Genomic DNA, 22196 nt, shown 5'->3' on the forward strand with positions numbered 1-22196 from the left:
GGCTAAACCCCAGACTAGCAAGGCCCCATCTTTGGACCTGAACCCTGCCTATTCTGCTCCTCACTAATGAGTTGAGTGAGTGAATGGCTTTGGGGTGCTGTCACCGCCCCCCACCTCTCTGGCCCCAAAATGGACCTGCGTGCTGGGATTGCAACCACTCAGAGAGGAGGAGGGAACCAGACAGAGGTAGGAACCCCAAGGACCATATTCCCTTTCTTAGATGAGACCAATGGGATGGCAGAAAGTAGGGAACTAAGCCAGGAATTGAGGAGAGGGCACCAAAACAAGGCAACAAAAAGCTGAGAGGGGGGAAAAAAAAACAACTTTGAAAGAGCATAAAATTCCATATATATTCAATATATTATATAATATGATTTAGTATATATTAAACATACAATATATATTTCAAGCATTGAAATATTCATTGTGAGAAAAATGAAAGCTTTGGTGGACTTGCTCTGTTGCGGTGGGGGGCGATGGCAGATATGGTATTCTTTCCGGGGTGTAGGGCTTCTGAGGGTCCCAGTCCTCCCTCTGGGGTTCCTGCCTGGTGCCGGGGGCTCGCACTGAAAGCCGCTTTCAGGTTCTGACAGCTGGGCCTTCTTTCTCAGAAGCCCCCACTTCTGCTTGTATTTGCATCTCATTAGCACCTCCGCGGCTGCTGGCAGCTCCGCCGCCTGGAGCCCTGGAACGCAGGCTGCAGGCTCGCCCAGGCCCTGCTCCCTGCCCCCTCTCTGGGGGGGAGATGGGTGCAGCGATGCGCTCCTCCGCTACCCCCTTCCACCCCTCCGCACCCTTCACCCGGGCGCCGCCGCTTGGCTCCCACTGCGCGTTCCCATGGCAACCGGGTGCCGGCACGGGTCGCGGAGCCCTGGGCCGCCCAGCTCCCCGCCCCGCCGCCCAAACTGGATCGGTGATAGGCAGGGCCTCAATCTCCCGAGATGATCGGCGATAATTGGTTTATGGAAATAGCGGAGGGGAAAAGGGAGCTCCCCGCCAAGCCTGCTCCCAGCCACCTGTCCTTCCTTACCACGGAAATGGAGGGGGGCGGGGCGGGGCGGGCAGAGGAGCTGGGCAGTGGAAACCCGGCTTTTGAGACAAGCGTGTCACCTGTTGGGCTCCAGCTCATCCTCTGTCCCACTCTGTGTGGGTGCCTGTGGCCGGCTTGTTGTCATAGTAACCTAGGATGTTTGCCTAAGTATTCCTTGACCCCTAAGTCTGCTCAGGCCTCTACTGGGCATATTGTTAGGGAAATGGAGAGGGGGAGAGGGGGTCTGTCCTTGGAAAGCCCAGTGTGGGGGACAGAGGAGCAGCACCTAATTTTGTTTATATAAAGTATGTCAGACCAGTGTTGCCACTGCTGTGGGTCCCAAAGCAGGGACAGCTCAGCTGGGGTGGGTGCCCGGAGAGGGAGGCGCACAAACCAGGCTCTGAAGGTGGATTTCAGCTGGGGCAGGCACTCACCCAAAGGAAATGTGGGCAAAGCCTGCAGGAGGGGAGGGGTAGGTAGCCTGGTGAGGAGGCCTAAGGGCTCCCATTGTCTACAGAGGGGCTAAGGGATAGCAAGTTCATGCAGGGGTTACTGCACATGCTTTATAATCAAGACTGAGCAGATGCTACCCTCCCCCTATCCATATAGAAGTTTGGTTGGATGGAGACTCTTTCGCCCCTTGATGCCCTTCCAGCTGAAGTGAGGTCCAGGAAGCATGCAGTGGACATGACATGGCAGGTCTTGCTCAGATACCAGGCTGTGAGAAGCATGCTTCCTGACTCCAGCTGGTTGGAGGGGAGCATGCATTAAGGGATCAGAAGGAACCAGGGAAGCCCCATAATAGAAATGACCAAAGAAGGTGGCGCTGGTGATAAAGAATCTGCCTGCCAATTCAGGAATCACAAGAGACACAGCTTCGATCCCTGAGTCAGGAAGATCCCCTGGAGTAGGAAATGGCGACCCACTCCAGAATTCTTGCCTGGAGAATGCCATGGACAGAGGAGTCTGGCAGGCTATAGTCCACGGGATCAAGGGGTTGCAAAGAGTCAGACATGACTGAGCACGACACATATACGCAAAGAAGTGATGGGGACCGAGGAGGAGGATGGTCATGAGGCCCTTACCCCAGGAGTGGGCATGGTAAGACGGAGCACTCAGAGGCTGGGAGAGGTAGGCCTTAGGCTTTCTCCTTACTTTGACCCTCACCTCCCACTGAGTCCAGCCCAGGTCTCTGCATCTGGGGGTCGATTTGTGGCCAAACCCTGGTGGTTGTGAGATCCAGGAGTGGCTCTTCCCTCCTCCCCAGCCCTGGTGAGCAGCTTCCCGAACAGCAGGGAAGATGTGAGACCTCACCTCTGCAGAGCCCACAGTCCCTGGGTGATTCACACTTGGCCTTCTTTCCTCTCTGGATGTCACAGTCCCAGCCCTGAACCTTTGGGTGCTCATATCCCAAATATCCACACGCTGGTTTCTGCTCCAGCCCACACACCATCCCTGACCCTGCTCTCAACCAGCTACTTATACTACCAAGTAGGGCCATGGTGCCGAGCCATCCTTGCAGGTGGGAAGGTTGGTGGCCCCATGGAGAGTGACCGCGGTGGCCTCCTTATGAGGGGGAGCCAGGTGGCTGATGACAGAGTCCACCTTCTGGGAGGTATTCACGGGGTCTTCTGGGCCCTCAGTGACCTGTGGAGAAAGCCGGGGCTGAGTGGCCTCTCCCAGGGTGGTCACCTCCCTTTATTGCCTCTTGTCCGAGTAGCTGCTTCCCTCTGTCATCCCCATATCCAGTCTGCAACTACAGGGGCAGTCAACTTTGACCCCTTTTCCTCTGTACCTCTGTCCCACCCTCCACATCTCTACCTTCCTCTTGCCTCCCCCAGTCCTGATCCAGCACTTCCTATAGAATGAGATAAGCCAGTCCCACTTCTAAGCCTTTGCTTTTACTGGTATCCGTGTCTGTAATTTCAAAATCCTGCCTGCTTTTGAGATTCTGGTGATTGGCCCTCTTTGCTCTCTCCTGCAACTTCACCCTAGTCAATCCTGTCACCCCCCAGGTCCCATGTGTGCATAGCGCTTTATATTTTTTTAGAATATTTATTTATTTGGCTGTGCCGGGTCTCAGTTGCAGCATGCGAGATCTAGTTCCCTGACCAGGATCGAACCTGTGCCCCCTGCATTGGGAGCTCAGAGTCTCAACCACTGGACCACCAGGAAGGTCCAGCACTTTTTAGGTTACAAAGGATTATCCACATCCATGAAGTCACCCAAAGAACTAAATGGAGATGAACGAATGTGCCTTTCCCAGATGCCTCATCCATCTTCTACCCAGATAACCCTGTGGGCCAGGGAGGAGGAGAGGCGCCTGCCCGCACATGGGGTCTCTAGGCTGGTTGCCCCAAGCAGGGGCTCACACATGCAGGGGCTCAACAGCTCAGCATTCTGTGGATTCACAAGCAGAAAGCAGAACCCTGAGCTGAGGGCAAAGAGGGCAAAGTGGGAAGGGGAGGGAGCTTCCCGAGGCCCAGGGCAGGCTCAATTTGACTCTGGAGGCAGTGGGGAGTCCACGGAAGGTGGCAGAGTCAGGGTACAGACATGAGGTTGCTGTGGTTGGGATGTTCATCCCTCGGGCTGCTGTAGTTGGGGTGTCCAGTCCTTGTCAGTTCCTTGGCACGGACAGCCTGGCCCTCTTTCCCAGGGCCTGGGGTTGACACAGTTGACCCAGATTAAACCTCATCTGGCAAGAGGTGCCCCACACCACTACCTTATGTCCCTCTCGCTAATTCATAAGCACCAGCTGATGTGAGAGGCCCCCCTGGTCCTGGGGGAGAGGCAGTGGACCTCCTCAGGTTGGAGATGGGGTCCTGTGGGGATACGGAGGGAACTGGGGGCTGACCATCTTATATGGGAAACTTGAACTATCAGATCTGCATTCCAAGGCAGGCCATGGCAGGGGAGGAGGAGTCCTCAAAGGGGGAAATGTCCACAGAGACCATCAAGAATGATGTGAGACATTGACTCACAGAAAAGCAAGGACATGTCCTAGGCAGGCTTTGTGCTGATGGCAGCCTAGGCAGGCTGGGTCCCCTGGCTCCCTCTGTCCTGATGAGCACTGAGTGCTGGAAAGGCTGGGTTTAAACCAACTCTGCCTCTCATTACGGCAGGAAACAAGGCCACGTGTGCTCTGAGAATCGGTTTCCCTAATGTGACAATGAGTGCTTGGAACAGCCTGTCTGACACTTACCTGCTTCCTCTGTGAGGGTCCAGGTTCCCCAGATACTGCTCTCCCTTTGAGCCTGGGGGTCTTGGGCACATTTGCTCCTGGCTGTGGGAAGTCTCCAGGCAGAGAGAAAGGGAAGGGCTTTTATGGCTGTGATTTCATGCAGCTCCTAGTGCCACTCCAATCCATCAGCATGTCCCGCCAGCTCTACCTTCAAACCGCATCTGGAATTGGATCCCTTCACGCCATCTCCACTTGGGTCTGAGACATGGGATTCCTGCACTCGCCTCCTCATCACTTTCTTGTTCCTTCTGGCCCTCCCTCCACCCTGCCCCCTCTCACGAACAGCCAGAGCGATCCTCTGCCAGTTTCAACCAGACGCCACTTCTCTGCTCAAGCTCCTGCAGTAGCTCCTGGTTTCCCACACAGCCGCACCGTGGCCTGTAAGGATTGCACTCTGGTCCAGGAAACTGACCTTGTCTCATCCCCGAGCCCCTTGCCCACTCGCCCTAGCCATGCTGGCCTTCTAGCAATCTCTCACGCCCTCCAAGCTGGCTTTTGCCTCCCATGCTTGGCCCTGGGTGTTCCTTTTGTCTGGACTGCTCTTCCCTACAAATCCATTTCTGTGGCTTGTTCCCTCACTTCCTGCACATCTGACTCTTTATCAGAGAGGCCTTCCTGGTACAGGCTGTGGCCCTTGCCTAACAAGATGACTAATTGGGAGGTGAGAGCATCACTCCCACCTCCCTCCCCCGCCCTACAGAGACTCTCCTTCCTTTCCTCTGAGGAGCCCCTCCCCCAACCCAGGACCCAGCAGGAGCCATCACCGGCTGCAGAAGTAACCCTCCCCTCCCTCCCTTATTCCTCTGCCAGGCCAGGGCTGAGGAGGAGGAGGGAGGTTGTACTCAGAAGGAACTCCTGCCAGGTGGAGGGGGAAAGGAGGAGAAAGAGCTGCAGAGCCACTCCCAGGCTCATAGATCAGTATTCCACCCTCACTGCACGCCCCATAACCCACTCACTCCCCAGCAGGTTTGACCTGGTGTGGTGATCCAGGAGCAAGACAAGCAGCCCAGGGATTGAGAGACCTAGGTGTCAACCCATCCATGTTCCCAGCTCTTTGGGAAACCCCTCTGAGCCTTAATTTTCCCACCCGGTCAATGGGGATGTCCGGAACCATTGGTAATTCAGTTCTCCCAATGATTTGGCCTAAGGTTCCTGTGGTGAGGTCAGGAGAGGTGACTAACGTCCCTCTCACTCCCAGATTCCCAGGAACTGCCTAGGATGGTAGCTCCAGCGCCCTCGTGGCTGTCATGAGCTCCCGAGTTCCCCGGAATTGAGCGCCCAGCAGCATGGCAGTTGCCCAGAGGCTCTCACTGACTTCCCAGCAACCCCAAGTCCGGCCAGGCATTTTGCAGACCAGGCCGTGCGTGGTGCCTCTCTATGTCCTCTGCATCCTCGGTGCCTCTCCTCTGGACAGCCATTTGGGAAATAAAGTTTGCAGTGGGGTTGGCAAGAACTGCTCATGCCCAAGGCCTGGCATCAAGCAGGACCTGGAGGAGGCACAGTGGGCCAACCTTTCTGCCTTCCCCTCTTCCCTCAGATGTGTGCCTGTGTTGGGATCAAGGCCTTCCCCACCTCCCACCCTTCCCAGGCCTACACTGGAGGCTTTATCAGGGAATAGGAAATGTCCACATGCTGGGTTCCATGTAGGGAAGTGAACTGATGATGAAACTAAGTCTCAGATCCTACAAACCCCTCTGTGAGGATGAGCTGAGCCCTGGGGAGGGAATTCACGTCCCCTGAAGACGCTTCCTATAGGCCAGGGGGCAGAGCTGGATACACACTCACCATTGGCTTGCTCCCTGTTAACTCACCCAACACTGCCAGGGTGCAGAAATCAGTAGGCAGGATTTCTAGGCAGAGGTTTGGCTGGTTGGCATGCATGCTAAATTGCTTCAGTGTGTCTGACTCTTTGCAACCCTATGGACTATAGCCTACCAGGTTCCTCTGTCCGTGGGATTCTCTAGACAAGAATCCTGGAGTGGGTTGCCATGCCCTCCTCCAGGGGATCTTCCTGACCCAGGGACTGAACCTCCGTCTCTTATGCCTCCTGCATTGGCAGGTGGGTTCACTAGCATCTGAGGCCACTCAGCCTGTACTGGCAGGGCTGGGTTATGAGAACCCAAACCTGCCTGATGCCAAAGCACAGCTCTCTCTGTTCCCCCACTGGGCTCCAGCATGTGGGCAGGCTCAGAAATTGCTAATTCTAGTGTCTCACCCTCCAGACAGTCTGTCATGCCCTCAGTAAGCCAGGATTAGACAGCAGATGTCCTGAGGGACCTGTGACTGCCCATTGCTCAGGGCATTTGGGGATGTGTGTGGTGGAGGGAGGGGACAAGGTGGGGGTAGGAAGATCGCACCAGCAGTGAAGCAGTTAATGGTCTATGTGGCTGGCACTTAAATTGGTTCTGGTGGGGATGAAGGCGGAAGGAGACAGATTTCCAACCTCCCCTGGCCACTCCTCTGCCCCAGCAATCTGGGAGGCCATGGGAAGCAAGGAAGGCAAGTTCCACCCTCCAGGATATCCCTGGACCTGAAAGCCATGCCACTGGAGAGGGTCTGACTGGGGCAAGAGGAGGGGATGCTGGGCCGGGAGGGATGGGAGGAATGCCCCTGATCAGTCATTTGGGCTGATTCACTCCAGGGGCCTCTGTTTCTCCAGCTGCATCACAAGGGCTTGGAGTTAAAAATGCCCCTCGTGTTCCTTCTCATTTCAGTATTTAAACTTGCCTGGGAGTTATGACGGTCATGGTGAGGCCCTTTTAATAGGACAGGAGGCAGGCTCAGGGACACAAAAGGCCTTTCACTGAAGTGCACAGCTTAGCTCATAGACACAGAGCTGGAAATGGAACCAGGATCCATCCACCTCCACACCCTCTGTCTCTACTCTGCTCTCACCAGCTGTTCTTTGGAGGTGACATGATTTCTCTGAACCGCAATGTGTATATTCATGCAGGCTCATAACCTGAGTAGCCAGTGCCAGCAAACAGTACTAACAGAAGGAGTTGTGGCGCTTGGAGCAGGAGAGGTTTTTCAAAAGGACACAGAAGCCAACAATCATAAAGAAAGGGACTGATAGATTGATTATATTAAAAATCCAGGAGGGAGGGGGGTTCGGGATGGGGAACAAGTGTATACCTGTGGTGGATTCATGTTGATGTATGACAAAACCAATACAATATTGTAACGTAATTAACCTCCAATTAAAATAAATAAATTTATATTTTAAAAAAATAAATAAAAATCCATACTAGGGGACTTCCCTGGTCGTCCAGTGGTTAAGAATCTGCCTGTCAATTCAGGGGACATAGGTTCGATCCCTGGTCCCAGAAGATCACACACATGCCTAAGCCCATGTTCTACAACTAAGAAACCTGAGGCCCTAGAGCCCTTGCTTGCTCTGCAACAAAAGAAGCCCCCCAGTGAGAATCCGGCTCACCCCAACTAGAGAGGAGTCCCTGCTCCCTGAAACTGGAGAAAGCCGTGCTCAGCAGTGAAGACCCAGTGCAGCCAAACAATAAAATAAATTTTAAAAATCCATATCATCTTCTATAATGGTGCAAAATTCACAATACAAAAAAGAAAAAAGACAAATGAGGTAATATCTGCAGTATATATAAAAGGATGATATCCCTAATGCACAAAGAACACTGAAACCTATAAACGTTACCATATCAGAAAAAACATGAATGGAGGATTCACAAAGAAATACTAATATGTATTATTAATATGGGACATGTGATTATGTATATTACAGACCTCCTTATAGGGGGTTTAGCCAACTATCAGAAATGTTTCCCAAAGCTGTGAACCAAATAAAACACATCTGGCTCCTTCTCAGGGTTCCCGAGATTCCCAAATCCAGTTGGGGGGCACAGGTGGGAATGAGCTTCTGGAACCAGCTGGCAGTTCAGGGCAGTTGTGGTGACATTCCAGAAGGAGGCTTAAAGGGGGAGAGTGGAGCCAAGAGGAGGAACCAGCTGGGGGTAGAGAACACCAGGAACCAGAGACACCAGAGTCAAGGGTAATAAAGTAGAAACCGCACTGGGGTCTGGGTACCCTTAGCTGTCTGGTTTATTTGACCTAAGAGTGTAACTACAAAAAGAGTGCTCCCGAGTTAGCAAGTACCCGTACGCCTATGCTAAGTGACGCAGTGAAGGGCGTGGGCTTGCCAGTGAACACGGTCAGGGTCGTCTCCTCAGTCAGAGTCACTGTGCACCTACTGTATATCAGTCACTGCTCTCCAGTGACTGAAATGGACAAAAATCCCTCCTCTCCAGGCACTGGAGCATTTGGGGCTGAGGGAGAGGGCTGGGTCAGGGCTGGGAGGCTGTAGAGCAGTGGGGCATGTGCACTGCCAGGGCAGCAGCCTGGAAATCTCCCGGAAGATCTTGGAGGATGATGATGAACCATCGCAGCAGGCTCTCTGAGCCTCTGTGACCCCCAGCAACAAGAAAGCAGAGACTCCTTTTTAGACTGTGTGTGTGTGTGGAGGGGAGGTGACATACTCATTTCAAGCTGTGTTTCTCTCTGGGTTACAAGGAGACAGGCAAAAACCACCAGATTGTGTTGATAACACCTGCAAGTGCACCTCGTTTCAGATCCCACGTGTTCGAGGAGTCTAGGAACCTCACCTGGAAAAGTCACCAAACCCACTTCCATCCCCATTTCACAGTTATGAAAACCTACGTCCAGAGAAAGGAAGCTTCTGTTGTGATTCAGGAGCAAAGGAAACAAAGAACTCTAGGAGAGATGAGTTCATGCGGGTGCACACCCTGTACCCTCAGGTCTCACCTTTCTCTTTTACCATACCATCCTCTTGGGGGCACGAGTGTTTGGCCTTGTTTAACAATCTTGGGGACCAGTACATGGTATTGTGGGGTGATCAATCCTGCCCAGACAGCTGGCCTGGGCTCCTTGGAGTCTTGCGGTTGGCTAACATTATGGAATGTCAAGGTGGTCTCAAGGGTGCCAGACATGGGCTCTGGGACCTGGGCAGGGGAAGGGGGAGGGCAGGGGTCTGGGGCTTTCTCAGCAGGGAGACATTCTGTAAGCAGAGGCGCCGTGGGGGCTCTGGGTCATGGCCAGCTGGGCAGGGTCAGCAGCTGGGCAACTGGCTCTTGGCACCCCCAGAAGGTAAAGACAGGAGTGGCCCTCTCTCTGCTCAGACCTGGAAAAGCAGTGGGCTTTCTCACCCAGCTGGGTCACCTGGGCAGTACTGTGACCTCACAGGGCAGGCAGAAGTCACACAGACCCCTGGCAGGGGCAGTGCAGGGCAATCAGAAACCCTTCCCCCTATTCCTGGAGCTGCTTTCCAGCATTCAGTCCTCATCCTTCCTGCCCTTGGGACCCCAAACAGCCCACCAACCAAGATTCACTGATGGTCCTGTGTACCCAGCCACATGCTGACCGCTCTGCAGGAAAGGAGGAAACCCCGCCGCTGCCGGCAAGGAAGTTGCAACTCAATTGGGAAAACAGCTATTTCTGTTAGTGAATCTGCAGCCATCCTGCCTCTGTGGATGCCTATGGTCTTTTGTTTGTTTAATAATAATAAACACAAAGTTCAGGAGAATGGTTTCCTCTTGGAGGGTGGGTGGGAAGATGGGGGAGAGAATGGGAAATAGGTGGATGTGTTATTGTAACCTTGTCTCTTAGAATGGGTGGCCAGTTCATGAGCATTCATTATATTCTTGAAAACAAATGACTAAAGAGGGCATGTACAGGTCAACAATGGTTCTAGAGTATGAACCAAAGGTTATGACTAACCCAACTCTGAACTCCACAAGAAATGGTTACAAAAATAATAACTTTTTATCAAGCATTTACCACATGTCAGGCATGGTTCTGCCACCGTGAGATGGCAGAATGAGGAGTGACTGGCCCTTGGCCTGAGGTGGGGTCTGCTCCATGAGGAGGCAAGGTCTGAATTGCCTCCCCATGGATGACCAGGAATCCTGGGCTAGCAAAGGTGTGATACGGGCACTGGGTGGAGTTGAGCGATGTCTGGAAGACTCCTGTGGCCTGCCTCGTTCTTCTGCCAGCTGCTTTAGACACTGTACGGAGGGTTCTTCCCATTTTCCTTGGTTTGAGGACCAAAAGCAGGCCCACTCTGGCATCAAGAGGCAGGAGCCATATTTTATAGAGGCCTCCTAGCCTACCTCCCATTCCTTACTCCAGAGAAAGGGGGGTGGGCTGGGAAGATGTTGGTGTCGTTCAGTTGCTAAGTTGTGTCTGATTCTGTGACTCCAAGGACTGCAGTAAGCCAGGCTCCTCTGTCCTCTATTATCCCCTGGAGTTTGCATAAATTAATGTCCACTGAATCAGTGATGTTATTACCTAACCATCTCATCCTCTGCTGCCCCCTTCTCCTTTTGCCTTCGGCCTTTCCCAGGATTAGTGTTAGTCGCTCAGTTGTGCCCTACTCTTTGCGACCCCATGGACTGCAGCCCACCTGGATCCTCTGTCCATGAGATTTTTCCAGGCAAGGATACTGGAGTGGGTCACCATTTCCTTCTCCAGGGGATCATCCCAACCCAGGGATCGAACCCTGGTCTCCTGCACCGCAGCCAGACTCTTTATCAACTGAGCTACAAGGGAAGCCCCTTCCCAGAATTAGAGTCTTTTCCAATTAGTTGGCTCTTCTCATCAGGTGGCCAAAGTACTGGTGTTTCAGCTTTGGCAACAGTCCTTCCAATGGATATTCAGGGTTGGTTTCCTTTAGGATTGACTGGGTTCATCTCCTTCTAGTCCAAGGGACTCTCAAGAGTCTTCTCCAGCACCACAGTTCAAAAGCATCAGTTCTTGGCACTTAAACTTCTTTGTGGTCCAACTCTCACATCTGTACATGACTACTGGAAAAACCATAGCTTTGACTATATGGACCATTGTTGGTGGTGTCTCTGCTTTTTAATATGCTGTCATGGTTTGTCACAACTTTCCTTTCAAGGAGCAAGCATCTTTTAATTTCATGACTGCAGTCACCATCTGCAGTGATTTTTGGAGTCCAAGAAAATAAAATCTGTCACTGCTTCCACTTTTTCCCTTTCTCTTTGCCATAAAGTGATGGAACCTGATGCCCTGATCTTAGTTTTTTCATGTTGAGTTTCAAGCCAACTTCTTCACTCTCCTCTTTCACCCATCAAGAGGCTCTTTAGTTCCTTTTCACTTTCTGCCATTACAGTGGTATCATCTGCATATCTGTTGTTGATATTTCTCTCAGCAGTCTTGATTCCAGTGTGTGCTTCATCCAGCCCAGCATTTCACAGGATGTACTCTGCATATAAGTTAAATAAGCAGGGTGACAATAAACAGCCTTATACTCTTTTCCCAATTTTGAACTAGTCAGTTGTTCCATGTCCAGTATCTGTTGCTTCTTGGCCTGAATACAGGTTTCTCAGGAGACAGGTAAAGTGGTCAGGTATTCCCAATTCTCTAAGAATTTTCCAGTTTGTTGTGATCCACAGAGTGAAAAGCTTTCACATAGTCAATGAAACAGAAGTAGATATTTTTCTGGGACTCCCTTGCTTTCTTCATGATGCAATTAATGTTGGCAATTTGATCTCTGGTTCCTCTGCCTTTTCTAAACCAGCTTGTACATCTGGAAGTTCTCAGTTCACATAGTGCTGAAGCTTACTTAGCCTGAAGGATTTTGAGCATCACCTTGCTAGCATGTGAAATGAAGGCAATTATACAATAGTTTGAACATTCTTTGGCATTGTCCTTCTTTGACATTGGAATGAAAATTGAGCTTTTCTAGTCCTGTGGCCATGGCTGAGTTTTCCAAATTTGCTGATATATTGACTGCAGCATTTTAACATTATCATCTTTAAGGATTTTAAATAGCTCAGCTGGAATTCTGTCACTTCCAGTAGCTCTAGCTTTGTTCATAGTAGTGCTTCCTAAGGCCGCCTTGACTTCACTCTCCAGAATGTCCCACTCAAGGTGAGTGACCACACCATCATGGTTATCCGGGTCATTAAGACCTTTTTTGTATATTTCTTCCGTGTATTCTTACCACCTCTCCTTAATCTCTTCTGCTTCTGTTAGGTCCTTACCATTTCTGCCCTTTACTGTGCTCATCCTTGCATGAAATATTCTCTTGATATCTCCAATTTTCTTGAAAAGCTCTCTAGTCCTTACTATTCTATTGTTTTCCTCTATTTCTTTGCATTGTTCATTTAAGAAGGCATTCTTACCTGTCCTTGCTATTCTCTAGAACTCCACATTCAGTTGGGTGTATCTTTCCTTTCCTCCCTTGCCTTCCACTTCTCTTCTCTCCTCAGTTATTTGTAAGCTCTCCTCAGACAGTCACTTTGCCTTCCTTTTTCTTTGGGATGGTTTTGATCACCTCCTCCTGTACAGTTATGAATCTCCACTTATAGTTCTTCAGGTACTCTGTCTACCAGATCTAATCCCTTAATCTATTCATCACCTCCACTGTGTAATCATAAAGGATTTGATTTAGGTCATACCTCAGTGGCTTTAGTGGTTTTCTCTACTTTCTTCAATTTAAACCTGAATTCTGCAATAATGAGCTCTTGATCTGAGCCACAGTCAGCTGCCAGTCTTGTTTTTGCTGACTGTACAGAACTTCTCCATCTTTGGCTGCAAAGAATATAACCAATCTGATTTCAGTAATGATCATCTGGTGATGTCCATGTGTAGAGCCAGCTCTTTGGGTTGTTAGAAAAGGGTGTTTGCTATGACTAGTGTGTTCTCTTAACAAAACTCTGTTAGCCTTTGCCCTGCTTAATTTTGTACTCCAAGGCCAAACTTGCATGTTATTCCAGGTATCCCTTGACTTCCTACTTTTGCATTCCAATCCCCTATGATGAAAAGGACATTTGTGTGTGTGTGTTAGTTCCAGAAGGTCTTAGAATCGGTCAACTTCAGCTTATTCAGCATTAGTGGTTGGGGCACAGACTTGGAAGTTGAATGGTTTGCCTTGGAAATGAATCAAGACCCTTCTGTTATTTTTGAGGTTGCAGTCAAGTAGTGCATTTCAGACTCTTCTGTTGACTATGAGGGCTACTCCATTTCTTCTAAGGATTCTTGCCCATACTAGTAGATATAATGGTTCAGTTCAGTTCAGTCGCTCAGTCGTGTCCGACTCTTTGTGAGTCCAAAGAATCACAGCACGCCAGGCCTCCCTGTCCATCACCAACTCCTGGAGTCCACCCAAACCCATGTCCATCAAGTCAGTGATGCCATCCAACCATCTCATCCTCTGTCGTCCCCTTCTTCTCCTGCCTTCAATCTTTCCCAGCATCAGGGCCTTTTCAAATGAGTCAGCTCTTCACATCAGGTGGCCAAAGTATTAGAGTTTCAGCTTCAACATCAGTCCTTCCAATGAACACCCAGGACTGGTCTCCTTTAGGATGGACTGTTTGGATCTCCTTGCAGTCCAAGGGACTCTCAAGAGTTTTCTCCAACACCACAGTTCAAAAGCATCAATTCTTCAGCACTCAGCTTTCTTTATAGTCCAACTCTAACACCCATACATGACCACTGGAAAAACCATAGCCTTGACTAGACGGACTTTTGTTGGCAAAGTAATGTCTCTGCTTTTGAATATGCTGTCTAGGTTGGTCATAACTTTCCTTCCAAGGAGTAAGCATCTTTTTATTTATGGCTGCAGTCACCATCTGCAGTGATTTTGGAGCCCAGAAAAATAAAGTCAGTCACTGTTTCCACTGTTTCCCCATCTATTTCCCATGAAGTGATGGGACCGGATGCCATGATCTTCGTTTTCTAAATGTTGAGCTTTAAGCCAACTTCTTCACTCTCCTCTTTCACTTTCATCAAGAAGCTCTTTAGTTCTTCTTCACTTTCTGCCCTAACGGTGGTGTCATCTGCATATCTGAGGTTATTGATATTTCTCCCGGCAATCTTGTTATCTGAATTAAATTCACCCATTCCTGTCCATTTCCTAAGATATCAATTCCTAAGATGTTGGTGTTCAATCTTGCCATCTGCTGCTTGACCATGTCCAATTCACCTTGATTCACAGAACTAACATTTCATGTTCCTATGCAATATTGTTCTTTACAGCATTGGATTTTACTTTCATTACCAGACACATCCAGAACTGAGCATTTTTCCCATTTTGGCTGCTTCATTCTTTCTGGAGCTATTAGTAATTGCCATCCATTCTTCCCCAGTAGCATACTGGATACCTTCTGACCTGGGGGTTTCATCTCCTGGTGTCATATCTTTTTGTGTTTTCATACTGCTCGTGGGGTTCTCCTGGCAAGTACGTGGGATGTTTTGCCACTCCCTCCTCCAGTGGACCACATTTTGTCAGAGCTCTCCACTATGACCCATCCGTCTTGGGTGGCCCTAAACGGCGTGGCTCATAGCTTCATTGAGTTATGCAATCCCCTTCACCACAAGGCTGTGATCCATGGAGAGAGGATGTGCTTCTCCCTCGTTTAGAACAGAAAAGCTGAGAACTCACCTTTAATCAGAACTGAAAGGTCACCAGCCAAGGTTACTCAGATGGTTGGGGATGGAAGTTGTGAGTCCCACTCCCCGTTTTCTCCCTTCCCAGGCTGGGCCGACTGTCACAATCTAGTGTGCATGGAGAAGGCCTCCGGGGATGGTTCCCCAGTCTCCCTAGGGTGTCTCCCCCTTCTATCAGTCCCAAAGCTTTGGCAGCAAGTTGTGGTGGGGGCTGGGGACCAGCGCTACTCCAGTGGCCATTCGTGGCTCAGTCCAGGGCCCTGTAGCAGGGCTCTCAGGGGGCAAACATTTAAGAGGCACTGGCTCTCAGGGTTATGTGAGTGTTCCTGACACTGTACCTCCTTAAATTCTGCACCCTAACTGCTTTGCCTGCCCTGCTGTGGCCCCTGCCCTGCCCTGCAACTCCTCCTGGTGACCCCCGGGCTCTCACCCCGCTGCCCTTCTAGCCTCTGTACTATCTGTCTCTGCAGCTCCCAGCCCGGTGACCTTCCTGCCTGGGAAGAAGATAATGCAATTGAGGGCTGGTTCCAGGCGGTCTGGCTCCAGAGTGCTAGTGATCCCTGCACACTCAGCAACACCGGAAAGAGGGCCTTCCCACTGCCTCACTGGCTGCCCGGCTCCCTGGACCAAGGGCCTCTGGGACACTCACTCCTGTATTTCACTAACCTTGCCCCCAAGAACTGCTTACTCCTCACCAGGGAGACGGCCACCAGCCAGGGGACTGGACATGGCTTTCCTACGTCACAACACTATAAACTCCCTTCCCCAGCTACTCCACCTCCCCCCACGCCCAGCTGTTCTACCTGCCTCATCCCCCTTTCCCAGTAAAGGGAACTTGGCCTCCCCCTGCCAAGGGACATGAACCTCTTTCCCAAGTGCCCAGAAGACCTTCTGCTCCCCTGCCCCGGGGGACCAGCCCCAAGCTTTGATGACTCAGGGAGATTCCATTGTGAAGGGAAGCAGGTAATGATTGATCTCACAGCTAATAGGTAACCCTACCCACCCCCTCCCCCTAGGAGAGAACACTTGGAGCAGCCTCTTTCAATGAGGCCAGGGGTTAAACACAGCCATTAAGGAGCCCACAGCCACTGCTCCGGATCTGAGGCCAGCTCTTGGGGAAGGAGGGGTCCTGCTTCCTCCCTTAGCTTGGTGCTGGGTTGCTGGGCAGCAGGAAGAGTCTACCCCTCCATCTCTCCCATTCTTTCACCACCACTATTCCCCATCCCCCATCCCAACATTTTATCTCCATTTCTTCTGGGCAGCTGAACTGGGTTTCTGGGACAGGGAGGGGATAGATGAAGTGGGAAATTTAGCGGGTTTCATAGCAAATAGCAGCAGGTAACTGTGTGACCCTGGTTCAAATACTAACCCTCTTGGAGCTTCAGCTCTCTTATTTGTACAGAGGGGAAATCAGGCAGCTATGAGGACTGAAAGAGACAATGCAGGCAAAGCCCTTAGTGCTGATCCTATTAAGTGTTCCCAAAATGCTTGCTCTTTTCCTTGCTAAACAACTTTGCCTTGGCAGGTTTTACCCCAGAGGAAATGAGCCAGAGAAGTAAAAAGTCTGCAGGGCACAGTCTGCACATCTTTACCCAGCACCGGAGCCTTCACCCCACCCCAGATATTCCAGCCCCCCACCTACTCTCTTCCCCAGACTCACTCTGTTCCCGGCTTCCAAGCCCATTCCCACAGCCATCATTCTCAAGGCAGCCCCCTTGCCAGAAAGCTCTCCTCCCCTCCTACCTAAATCCTCAGGGTCCAGCTCAAGACATATCATCCAGGAGCCCTTCCTGACTCCCTTCTCTCCTGCCCTGAACAGCCCTCTGTTGACGGTAACACCTGCCTGCACGTGCGCTGCTGAGTTCACTCCTGACAGGAAATAAACCTGAGGTCAAGTCCCTGCCCCTTCCTGAGTTACTGACAATTGTCAGCCAAGGCAGTTCCCTAAGAGGGTCTCTGCCCTCCAAATGCCACTTCCCCTGAGCCCCAGTGGCGTGTACAGCAGGTGCTCACTTGTTGGCTGAAAGCTGGCAGACTCCAGGAGGGCCCCCCTCCTCTAATTACAGTGGTGAATCCACAGCTGCTCTGACCTCACATCAGCTGAGGCTCAACCTAGAAGTTTCTAGAGAGATTTGGGGGTGAGTAGGGGAGACTGGCTCTGCCTTGTGCTTCAATTACAACTGCCACTGGGGCGCCTGGGGGCCGGTTCATATCCTACCCCTTAAGGTGCTGAGCAGAGTTTGAGCTTCAGTCACTGCAGCCAGAGATCTGCTGAGGGCACCTGGAACCCCTCGGTCTGTGGTTCCCTCCAGCCTGTCCCCATTCCTGCCCTCAGCCCCTCCCACACCAAAGAAGTAGCCCAAGGACTGGGCCCCCAGCTTCTTCTGAGAGAGTTCCAACTGGAGAGCTGGTGAGCTTGGCTGGAGGATGCAGCTGAGTCTCCTCTCCTGTTACCTACAGGGCTGTGTGTCTCCCATTCTCCCGCGTCTCCACCCTGCCCTGTGCCCAGAAGGCTATCTACATCACTATTTCACCGGGTTCTGGTTGGGCTGGGTATATGAGAGGGTCATCAGGGAGCTTGGAAGATCCTCCTGGCTGGTTCTCTAGGTAGGCTGGTCCCCTCCCCAGGGCCACACGGCCTGACAGGCAGCACTCTCCTATAGCTGCCCCTCCAGGTCATCATTCCCTCTCTTGCCTGGTAAGGCTAAGGGGCAGTAAGGGGTCCTCTGACTTACTAGCCCCCAGGGGACTACACTGTCCCTTTTATTTTTCCTAAACATCACCCTCAACTTTGCAAACAACCCCTCTGATCAATTCCCCTCAAATGACTGAATCTGAATGCCTTCTTTTTCCCACAAGGCCCCTGACTGAGGCACCTGCTGGATGAGCCCCTCTCTGTGGGCCCGAGCACCCATCTGATACCCTAGTACCACTGCCATCCTCGTCACCTCCGCATCTTCACACCCAGCTACCTTCACATGCTTCACTCCCTGCCAACGTGGGAGCTCTTACTATGAGCCGGGTGCGGTGACCAGCACTTAGTCACTGACTCATTTCATCTTCACACTCACAGTCCCCAGGGATTATTGCTGCTACTCCACTTTAAAACAAGGAAGCAGATGCTCTGCGAAATTAAGGGACTTGTCCAAACTTCAAAGCAGCAGAGTTGGGATTCGAATGCAGACCTGCTGGCTCCAAAGCCTGTGGTCATAACCACCAAAGCATATCACTTTTTCCTTTACTCCATCCCTCGCTCCTAAAACTGGGACAACACGAAGAAGGTCAGATTCACAAGGAAACAGCCTAAATGTCCATCAACAGGTGAATGTATAAAGAAGATGTGGTATGTGTATACAACGGAATATTGCTCAGCCATAAAAAGAATGAAATAATGCCACTTGCAGCAACATGGATGCAACTAGAGATGATCATACTAAGCAAATCAGAACGAGGAAGGCAAATTCCATATGATATCACTTATATGCGGAATCTAATATACAACACAAAAGAGCCTGTAATATCTCTGAAGCAGAATCAGGGACATAGAGAACAGACTGGTAGCTGCCAAGCGGGAGAGGGGTGGGAGAGAGTTGGACTGGGAGTGTGGGACTGCAGATGCAAACTGGCATACATAAAATGGGTAAACAGCAAGGTCCTACTCTATAGTTGTTGTTGAGCTGCTGTTGTGTCCGCCTCTTTTGCGACCCTATGGACTGTAGCCTGCTAGGCGCCTCTGGATTTCCCAGGCAAGAATATAGTACAGTACGAGGAATTATGTTTAATATCCTGTGATAAACCAGAACAAAAAAGAATATGGAAAAGAGTGTGTGTGTGTGTATATATATATATATATATGATAACTGATTCACTTTGTTGTACAGAAGTAATTAACACAACATTGTAATTCAATTATACTTCAGTAAAAAATAAATTAGAAAAAGAAACAGGTGAAGTTCAGAGATGGAAACACCTGACTTTTTGAATGGGTCCAGAGAGATGCTCTGTGACAGCGTGCCACCTGCAGACACCAGAGTCAAAGGAGAGGGAGGTGGAGCACCCGGGAGGCTTAGCTGGGCAAGGTGGGCCAGGCCCCTGTAAGCCAGGGCAGTAGCTGGGTGCCCAGAGGAGCCCATTCTGTCTAGCACAAATGGGTGGCAGGGCTGTGTGACAGGGTCCCAGTGTCCAGAGGCCACGCCTGGGATCACTGATGGAAGCTTGCTCCCAGCTCCAGCTATGTCCCTTCAGTGTGGCTCGCCTGCTGACTGGGCGGTGGATCCTGGAGGCACTGGGGGGCTCCCCTTCTGACCTTCCTCTGGTGCTCAACTGTGCGGAGGTGACCTGGATCTGCTCAGTCAATGGCAGCTGGGCATAATGCATGTGCCTCCACATTTTGTCATGGAGTACTTGACAGTCTTAATCCTGTCCTGCATCCCGTTTCCATCCTTCAGGCCTGACCAGACTGGCCCAGCCCCACCACACTGGGCAGCAAAGAACGCTACCAATAGGCTTGAAATCTGCCAGGTGAAGCTTTAACCCTGCCTTCTCCAGGCCCCGTGGCAAGTGCTTGGGCAAGTCCTCTGACTGTCTTATCAGGCTTCCCTGGTGGCTCAGATGGTAAAGAGTCTGCCCGCAATGCGGGAGACCTGGCTTTGATCCCTAGATCAGGAAGATCCCTTGGAGAAGGGAATGGCTACCTAATCCAGTATTCTTGCCTGGGAAATTCCATGGATGGAGGAGCCTAGTGGGGTGCAGTTCATGGGGTTGCATAGAATTGGACACAACTGAATGACTGACACTTCACTTCACTTCTGACTCCCTTGGGCCTCCCTTCCTCATCTGCGAAACAGTAAGGATAATCTACCTTGTAGGGGTGCGGTGAGGATCAGGTGAGAGAATGGACACCTGGCACATGGCAGACAGCCCAGAAACAAGCTTCCCTCAGGTTTATGCCAATCTGTGCCAATCTGGAGCCCCTGCAGCCACAGCTCTGCAATGGGAGACTTGCAATGATTGTTATGGGTGTGCTGTTCTCCTTGTTGACTGACACCGACTCCTCATCCCTGAGCTCAGCGGGCACGTTTATTGATCGCTGCATCGAAGGAGTCCTCTCGGCGTTTGGTAACCAGAGCTCTTGTTTGGGGCAGCCCCGGTCCCATCATCACGCTGTGAATCACTTTGTTAAAGATGCAATGTGGCTTTTGGGCATTTTTCCTGGGAAAAATCAATAACTTGTTAACAAAGGACTGAATAAAGGGGTAAGCAGGAAAGGCCTCCTGCCATTCCCTTCTGTCAGAAGGGGTGGAAGAGGGACCCTGCCAAAGGGTCCACTCAGGACAGAGCAGTGGGTGGAGGTGGCAGCAGGCTCAACCGGCTCCCTCACCCCTCCTCTTCCCACACAGAAATCTGACCATGCCCCTCCTCTGCTTCGATAAACACTTCCCCATTACTCTCAGGAGAGGTGCTGACTCAGGAGTCTCCCGGTCTGCTCACCCCAGGCCCTCCAGCTTCATCACAGCCAATCCCTGCCTCACATCCACACTCCGGCCACGCTGCATACCTGAGGTCTCCCGAATGGGCACTGGTCTCTTCAGCCTTCTGCCTTTCACCTAAGCTCTGGCTGGATTGTCCTCCGTCTACCAGCTTGAATAACTCATGATATTTCTTCAAGACACAAATGCAATAACATCCAGCAAATCTTCCCCGACGCCTTCTCCCCATAGCCCCCAACTCCACGCAGGGGCATCAGACCCACAGTCCCTGGGCCTCCCCCTGGCCTGGCTCATGACCCACTATTGACTTTTCTGTCTCTGAGGGCAGAGACTGTGCCTGGTAATGCCCTGTCCCCAAGGCCCAGGCTGTTGCCGGGTAAAGGATGGGTTCCAGGTGGGTGCTCATTGAATGAGTGAGGGAAGATGTTAAGAATAGAGGCTTTCTTCCTCCCTGCCAGTTCTCCAGATGCCCCCACTTCAGCTGGGATAGTGATGCCTGCTTCCCAAATAGCCCTCTCTCTTCCAGAGAGCAAGCCCTCAGGGGCCTTTTTCCCCTACTAGAGCATGAATATTTGCAGTGTGAACCTCATAAGCAGGCTTCCCAGGTGGCACTAGTGGTAAAGAACCCACCTCCAGGAGACATAAGATCAGTCCCTGGGTTGGGAAGATCCCTGGAGGAGGAAATGATAATCCACTTCAGTATTCTTGCCTGGAGAACTCCATGGACCAAGGAGCCTGGTGGGCTACAGCCCATGGGGGTGCAAACAGTCAAACACAACTGAAGCGACTTAGCACACACCTCACAAGATGCGTGTGCCAGGCGCTTGTCTACGCATTTTGTACACGTTCACTCAGTGCTCACAGCTGGTGTGAGGTCAGTACAACTGTAAACCCCTTTTGCAGATGAAAAAACAGAGGCAGTAGCAGGTGCTGAGGAGCCAAGCTTAGACCCAAGCCATATAGCTGTAAAGCCAGCATTTGTCATCACAGCCCTCTACCTTAATGCAGCGCTTGTGGAGAGTTTGGGGGAGACAGCCCAGAGCACCCCCACTCCCAGGACAGGGCTTCAGGGCCTACTCTGCAGCTGGAACGAGCCAGCAGGTCCAGGGAGCTCCAGTTACAAGAAACTGCTTATTCAGGCTTCAACTGCTTGGATCCCTTGGTTCCCTCCACCTCATTCCGTGCTCAGCACCAGCCCCTGACCCACACTGCCTGCCCACTGTCTCTACCAGAAAGCAGAGCCTCTGGCCCTAATCTCATTTGCGGCCATGAAATCGCATTTGCAGCGTATTAAAGTAGCGCAGAGCTGGCCCAGCCCTGCCTGTCTCCTGGAGGAGAGGAGCCTGGAAAGCAATCTCGTGGGGAGGCGCCTCCCAGAACACCCACTGACAAAAAGCAATTATGCTTTAAGAGGAAGATTAAAATAATATCCACCCCCTAGCCCCACCCGAGGGTCTCAGCTCTACCCAGCCTCCACCACCTCCCAACAGTGACAAGGGCAGGCTTGCTGCTGGGGTGTGGGGTGGGGCCGACTCAATTCGCTCCCTCCTACGTGTGTTCGCAAGGCCTGGTCCCTTACCTGTCCCCATCCACCACCACTTACCTCCCTGAGATCCTCAAAGAACCCATGCCCTCTCCAGCCTCTGGGCTTTTGCAGAGGCTGTTCCCTCTGCCTAGAATGTAGCCATCCAACCCCTGCTTATCTGGCAAGTTGCCATTCACTTGGCATAATAATCATCAGTTAAGTTTTCTAAGCATTTAGTATATTTATTTTCTTGTCCATAGTTTTAGAAATTGGAGTATAATTGCTTTACAATGTTGTGTTAGTTTCTGCTGTACAATGAAGTGAATCAGCTGTCCACATACACAGATGTATACACATACCCCCTCCCTCTTGGATCTCCCATACCCCCATCCCACCCCTCTAGGTCATCCAGAGCACTGAGCTGAGCTCCCTGTGCTGTATACCAGCTTCCCA

At 51.3% G+C, this 22196-nt stretch overlaps 1 protein-coding gene across 1 annotated transcript in view; it reads right to left on the reverse strand.

Annotated features, from left to right (window-relative positions):
- CCDC33 (coiled-coil domain containing 33) overlaps positions 1-22196 on the reverse strand; it is a 126193-nt gene that overhangs the window by 91359 nt on the left and 12638 nt on the right. The window contains 1 exon segment of the mRNA XM_055555886.1: positions 2516-2706. Coding sequence (XP_055411861.1) covers positions 2516-2706 — 191 coding nt within the window.

Source organism: Bubalus kerabau, chromosome 19 (assembly GCF_029407905.1).
Source record: "Bubalus kerabau isolate K-KA32 ecotype Philippines breed swamp buffalo chromosome 19, PCC_UOA_SB_1v2, whole genome shotgun sequence".
Taxonomy (NCBI): domain Eukaryota; kingdom Metazoa; phylum Chordata; class Mammalia; order Artiodactyla; family Bovidae; genus Bubalus; species Bubalus kerabau.